Here is a 6,447-nt window from a genome sequence, read left to right as displayed (position 1 = left end):
TTTAAATTAATACGCTGAGCTTTGCAATTCTGTGCTCAGGCCACAAATGGTCTCATCATCATGCAGTAGGTGACTCGACCAACCACTTCAGTGCTGGGGTGGAAAGTAGGGCACATAAAGTGCATCAGAATTTAAAGCCTCAAGTTTAATTTGAAAATTAAATTGAAAAAATTAACTTTTTTTTTTGAAAAGATGTAACTATGAACCTGCCGACAGAAGGAAGCGCAGGCACAACCTTTTGCTAATTTCTTTGCACCTCTCACCAAGGATATACAAACTCAAATCACTAGAGCAAGGACTCGCTATTCTCTCCCTTAAACCCCAGCCCATTTTGTTTTATAGTAAAATTATACTGAGCATGTGTTTTATATTTTAAATTCAGATTTACTAGCATTTTTTTTTACTTCTTAAAAAAAAAAGCTTTGTTAAATTAATCCATGCATTCCCTCCCACGTTCTGCATTCCTAGTCCTAAACAAACGATAGCCCCCAAATGGATAGCGATTCAAGCAAAAGAAAATAGAAATGGCAACTTTTGCCCTTCCTCATAATTGCTCTCTTAATTGTGATGACTTAAATCGTTATTAAAAAAAGGGGAGAGAAAACTGGTGATTAAAAGTTAGCAAGATCAGAGTGAGGTATCTAACCCATGGAAGATCAAACACACATTATTTGTCCTGCCTCAGGACTTGGGTCAATTTATTTGGATTCTCATGCTGAATCAGGAGGATGAGCACTAAAGTCTAGCTCTGACCCCTGACTGCAGCGGTTTCTCCAATTAACTATCAATTGTTGTTTTGTGCATTTCTCCACATCTTCCCCCACTGACCCCCAGGCAAAAAAAATCATTTAGTAAGCTAGTCTATGCTGCAGCAGTCCCCAAGGCAATGGATCAAACACTGCAGATATGGAGGTGTCAACAACTGAAGAACTGCACCTTGAATTCGCAGACATAAAGATACCTTTCTCTCCTTTTACCCCCATTTTCAAATTCCAGTGGAACATGAAGCAGATTGAAACATTCATCCTGGGATTCTCAGCTACTGGCATAGGCTGTTCCTCAATACGTTATCTAATTACTCATTTTTTTTCTTTTTTTAAAGCACTGAATTTACCCACTTTGCTATTTAATTCAAGTTCTTCAATAATTCAGGTTTTCTCAGACAAAAAAAGAGACTGAATTATCAGGCGTAAATGCAGGTGACACACCCAATTAAATTGATAATCACACCCCATGAACTTTTTTTTTTAATTATTTGGTTCAAAAGCACTACTGTAATTTATACAATGCTCAGTTGTACCTAAGTAAGTGATGCATTCCCCTCTGTTTCTCACATCTCTCACAGCAGAACCACAAAAAGTCTGTTCTACTGCACAAGCAGGACATTCAATAAAGTCACCTTGCTGAATTCAGGGTTAAATAAACTAATGTTTTGCAATAATAAAACATTTCAGCCTTCTAGGGTGGATCAGAATCCTGCAAAAAAAGAGCAAGCCCGTAATGAGGCGCAAATGGGAAGAGTGCGGGAGCTTGCAATGGCAGCTCCTTGGATTTTTGTGAAGCACGCATTGAACGCACGGGCCAAGCTGAAAGCTGCTGGTTTAATGTCCAGTCTCCGCAGGTTTGATTTTGAAGCACGCAGGACAGATAAGACTGGCTTCTCTGGACACTGGCAACAGCAGCAGGCTCAATAGTCTTGCCGGACAAATAACACCAATCCATCTTATTGACGGTAACATGCAATTTAAAACAAACCGGAAATGAGAAGCAAAAAACAAAAACCAGAACAAGTTCAATACTACACTGTAGAATTTCTGCACACAGGAAAAAGATCTGCATTTTTTTTTTATAAAAGCATTTTATTAGAGAATAAACACATACAGATTACTCTGTGATTCAGCTCTTTTTATTTCTCGAATTTGTTGCAAGCGCCAGCAAACGGGGTTCAGGGGGAAAAAAACAATTCTCTCTCGCAGGTTTTATGAATCTGGTACCCGCTGTGCTAATTTTGTCCTTACATAAACGCAGCGATAGAACGAAGCCGTTGAGTCATTTTTGGTGTCGTTCAAAAATATAGTGAGCATGCAGTATCAATTAGGAAAAACTGGAGCCTCACTCTCTTTGCCGGGGAGGAAAAAAATATTTACAATGAAATGTTTAGGTGACTAAATTTCCATAATTTAAAAGAGTCCATATTACTTATATAAATATAGATGACACTGCATTGTACAGTACGGCACCTGTCACATTGGATTTCACTCTTTTTTAGAATGACTTTGAATCACCTGTTTTTGTCAGTTCCCATCATTCTTCTCTTTTTTTCCCCTCCTATTAACAGTAACCCATTCTAGAATCTTCTCATTCACAACTGTTTCATTTGCCTTTCTGACCCCCAACCCCACCCCAGTAGAAGTTGCAAAGTCAAAAAGGCCTGTAGGTGGCTGGGGCAAGGGGAGGAAATAATAATTGATTTCTTCTTATCGAAACCCAATGTCAATTCATTTGTAATCACATTATTTTTTTTTATTATAAAACACTTGGATTTTCTGATTGCACGTGAAAAAACTGAGTGGAATTTCAAAACTGAATTTATTTTTAAAAGCAGTGCAATTTCAAAAGTGAGTTTAATTTTTTCTCAAATCAGCAAGTGTTCCAGAAATTCCTGTCGTGGCTCCAGAGTTCAATAACTCATCTTTCTCCACTGGATACCTTGCCACTATATACCTGCTTTTCACTCAAGAGCCCAAGAATCTTTTTTAAATAAGTCTGGGATTCACTTGCCAATGTATGGTAGCATTAACCACCCCCCTCCCCACTCTTCTTCTACTCAGTAAAGATTCTGTCACCCGCCCCCAACACAGCAAAGAGCAATTTCCTACAAAGACCTCTGCCCTGCAATGATGGGAATTATTTAATTCTATCCGTTTTAAAACACAATCATTAAAACCTGAGCTATTTCCTTCCAAATTCCCACTTGCCCTCCCTCCCTCCTCTCCCCCCATCTCCAACCCAAGACTACAAACAGCAATCATCTCAATAATTATAATAAGTTAAAAACAAAGTTTAAAAAAAAATAAGCCTCATTTATAAAATCAAACTCGGCTTCTGATAGTGCAGTAGGCTTTTTATCTACATTTTTAAATGACTTTCGTTTTCATTTCTTTACATTATCTGCATGCTCTTAATTATAAAGTTCTTATAAGACTCGATCAAGCAAAATATAGGCTCAAAAAAAAAGGGAAAGGGGCAGATACCTAAATCATTCTATGTACAAGTCTAATGCAGTTAAATATTCAAGTTGTTTAAATTTCCCTCTAAATCTGGCTTTATACAGTATTTCCTTCTAAAACAAAAAACAAAGCAAAAAAAAAACTACAGCAGCCGCACTCGACCCATCTAATCGCAAGGGTAAGATCACTTGCAAAGTCATTCTCCCATTCTTTTCCGTACTCTGTTGCAGGACATTTACAGCATTTGCACACGTTAGATTACTCCAAAACTCAACTATTTTTAATCCCCATGTTGCTCTCTAATGAAGCTCAGAAATGAAGACAAATTAAAATTAAAACCAGGAGCCATGCCTTTTCTCCCCCTCCCAACAGGACTGGGTACAAAAAAGAGAAAGTTTTTTTTTTAAACGCCATACATGTCCAGCATGCAGGATTGGATTTAAAAAGTCCACATTTGCTTGAAACTCACAATTTTTTGTAACATGTCTCTTGTGATTCAAAGCCTGCTTTTGCCCCTGTAAAGTTCTTTTTCCTTTTTAAATATATTCCTTGTTTTAGTTCATTTCTCTCTCTTCTTTCTCCTAACTGGATTTGTAATTTTTCTTTCGTTTTTCTTCCTGCTAAATACATCTGATGTTTCCTTTATTTCCATTGTCCAATATTTGTTTTCTTCTGAAATGAGTCTGTAACATTCCCCCATATCAAACAAACAAAACTCAAAAGCATCTGCAGAATATGTCCCACTTATTTGTCTTTTCAAATTATTTACATAGTCTTTTCACTCCCTTTTCTAAGAAAAGGTTTTGTACACTCAGTTGAAGTCACATCAAAAGTGATTTTGACCCCTTTTTTTCCCCCCTAGTTTGAGTGCATTCCAACTCACATAAAGAACTCGTTGGAAGTGGAATTGTTTTTGCCGGGGTTTGAGGTAACCGTTGTTGGTTCCCTGTAGCTCCTGCTTGCCATCTTCTCGTACTTCTCCTTGTAGACATCCCTCTCTTTGGCCAGCCTCGCCACTTCTTGCTTGAGCTGGTCTACCTGCTGTTGCAGGAGCGACTTCTCACTCTCCAGCATGTGCCGCTGCTGGACCCTCTTGTACCTGCAGGACTGAGCGTAGCCTCGGTTCTTCAAGGTCCTCCTCTTCTGCTTGAGGCGAATGACCTCCTCCTTGCTGAAGCCCCGCAGCTGCCTGTTGAGCTCCCTCACTGACATGCTTACCAGCTGGTCGTCCGAGAAGCGATCCTCCAGACGCAGGTGGTGGTGGTGGTGATGGTGGTGGTGGTGGTGCGGTGGGGCTTGGTGCTGATGGTGCCCATTGATGGGCACCTCCTCCCCTGGGTACTGCTGCGCCCGGTAGCCCTCAAAGTGGTGGTGGGTTTGAGAGCTGCCAATCAGAGCCTCCACGGCATCCTCGGGGGTCAAGTTCAGAGCCTCCGGGTTGAGATGGTGTTGGTAGTTGCTGATCCAGTACAGGTCCTCCAGGTGATGCGCTTTGTTGGTGCTGCCCGGGCTCGGGGCGCACAGGCTGGGAGAGGATGGCACCGAGCTACACGGGGTGCTGATCGGGGTGGAGGATAGCGAGCCCGAGATCCGGTTGCAGTAGCGCTCGGCTTCAGGAGGCTCCTTCTTCACCTCGAACTTCATCAGGTCGAAGTCGTTCACGTACTCGATGGCCAAGGGACTGGTGGGCAGGTCGGTGCTCATGCCAAGGTCGGAGGCCATTGCAAGTTCATATATTTAAGTGAAAATGAGAAACTAAAAACAAACAACACCGCAGACAAGTTAGAGAGAGAGAGAGAGAGGAGGAGGCTCTGATCTCCAATCACCGGGTGGTAGCAATGATCGCAGCCGGGATGAATTCGCTCTATACCAGGGTGTAGCAACCCGTACCAATCCTGGAGACAACCTTCCTAGTTAAACTCCTTTTCCAATTTCCTTGGTACTGCATGCAAATTTTAAAAATCCAATTAAAAGCAAGATTTTGGTTTACCTTGTGTGTAAATGGGAGTATTTGTGCATGCGGCAACTTAGCTTAAAATTACTTTTCTTTTTAAAAAGATGGTTAGGTTTCTGTGAAGAGCTTTCCTTGTCTTATCCGGAACGATAGATGCTTGCAGTTAAACAGCTGTTTGCAGTCAAATCTCCTGAATGTTTTTTTATTTTTCTTCACTCACTTTTTGTTGCTCTCCGGTTGCAAAGTTTCTCCTCTGCAAAGATCTCGTTTCTGCTTCTCGATTGTGAGAAAAACTTTCAGATGGAGCGTCCGAGTAAATGATCCAGTGCAAATCTTAAGGTGTGTTCCCAGCTGGTCCCCCTTTCTTGCTCAAGGAGGGCAGGGTTCCTGCATCCGCGCACTTTTGGGTGAAATGTGCCGCTTTCAGTAATAAATAGATCATTGAACTCCCACCGCGGTTTGCCTTTGGAATTGGAAGAGTCAATTGCAGCTTTTGCTCCACTTATCTGCTGGCCCAGCCCTCAGTGAAATAGCTCCCAGGGATCCCAAGAGCTCCCTTTTATAGTAGCCGGCTGATCGTCCCGCCCACAAAGGGGTGTGTGATGTCACCCTCCACCAATAGGAAATCTCACCAGCAGCTTGATTTGCATTACGCCATAGCGACCGCCGCCGGAGAATGAGGAGGGGAGCTGTCAATCAATCTATCCATCCATCCATCTATCAATCAATCAATCAGCCAGGGACAGAGCAACAACTCCCCCTGTCTGCAACAAGGCTTCGAGGGGAGGGGAGAATAATATGCAATTAGTTTTCGGAAAGATTCTGAAGAATGAAAAATCGTGTTAAAAACTATTTTAGCTGGACGAGTCTTGCAGAGATTGATTAGAAAAGCAATTTTTCGTCGATTCAAAACTGCAGAGGACTGACCATAGAGATTTTGTAACTAACCAGCTACTTCCTTTATTCCCTTTTTTTCCACTTTGGAACCAACTTAGGTTCAACTTGTTCTACAGAGCGCGCTCCTATTAATTATATCACTAAATGTAATTAAAATATCATAAAATACATAAAATTCTAACGATTCATTTCTCGAGAAAGTGCTACATAATACTTGTGTAAGCTAATACTTATAACAGTTGTTAAGAATGTGACTGTTTGCAATCTGTCTTCTCCCTCTCCCACTATTATACAGAAGCACACAGATATAGACTGGGAATTATATTTTCAGTGATTTGTATTAATTAGGGATTGGGTTGAGAGGGC

General features: G+C 41.2%; 1 protein-coding gene across 1 annotated transcript; it reads right to left on the bottom strand.

Annotated features, from left to right (window-relative positions):
* Positions 1-3,038: 3,038 nt before the first annotated feature.
* Positions 3,039-5,018, bottom strand: mafaa (MAF bZIP transcription factor Aa). Its single transcript, XM_078539736.1, has one exon. It carries the CDS (start codon positions 4,950-4,952, stop codon positions 4,110-4,112), a length of 843 nt encoding a protein of 280 aa, XP_078395862.1. The 5' UTR covers positions 4,953-5,018; the 3' UTR covers positions 3,039-4,109.
* Between the last annotated feature and the right edge of the window lie 1,429 nt (positions 5,019-6,447).

This window comes from Cetorhinus maximus, chromosome 4, assembly GCF_964194155.1.
Source record: "Cetorhinus maximus chromosome 4, sCetMax3.hap1.1, whole genome shotgun sequence".
NCBI lineage: Eukaryota > Metazoa > Chordata > Chondrichthyes > Lamniformes > Cetorhinidae > Cetorhinus > Cetorhinus maximus.
Note: the sequence above shows the minus strand (reverse complement) of the source record. Positions and strands in the feature narration are given on the sequence as shown.

Coding starts and splice junctions, on each gene's coding strand:
- mafaa (XM_078539736.1), bottom strand. CDS start 4,952: ATGGCCTCCGACCTTGGCATGAGCACCGACCTGCCCACCAGTCCCTTG.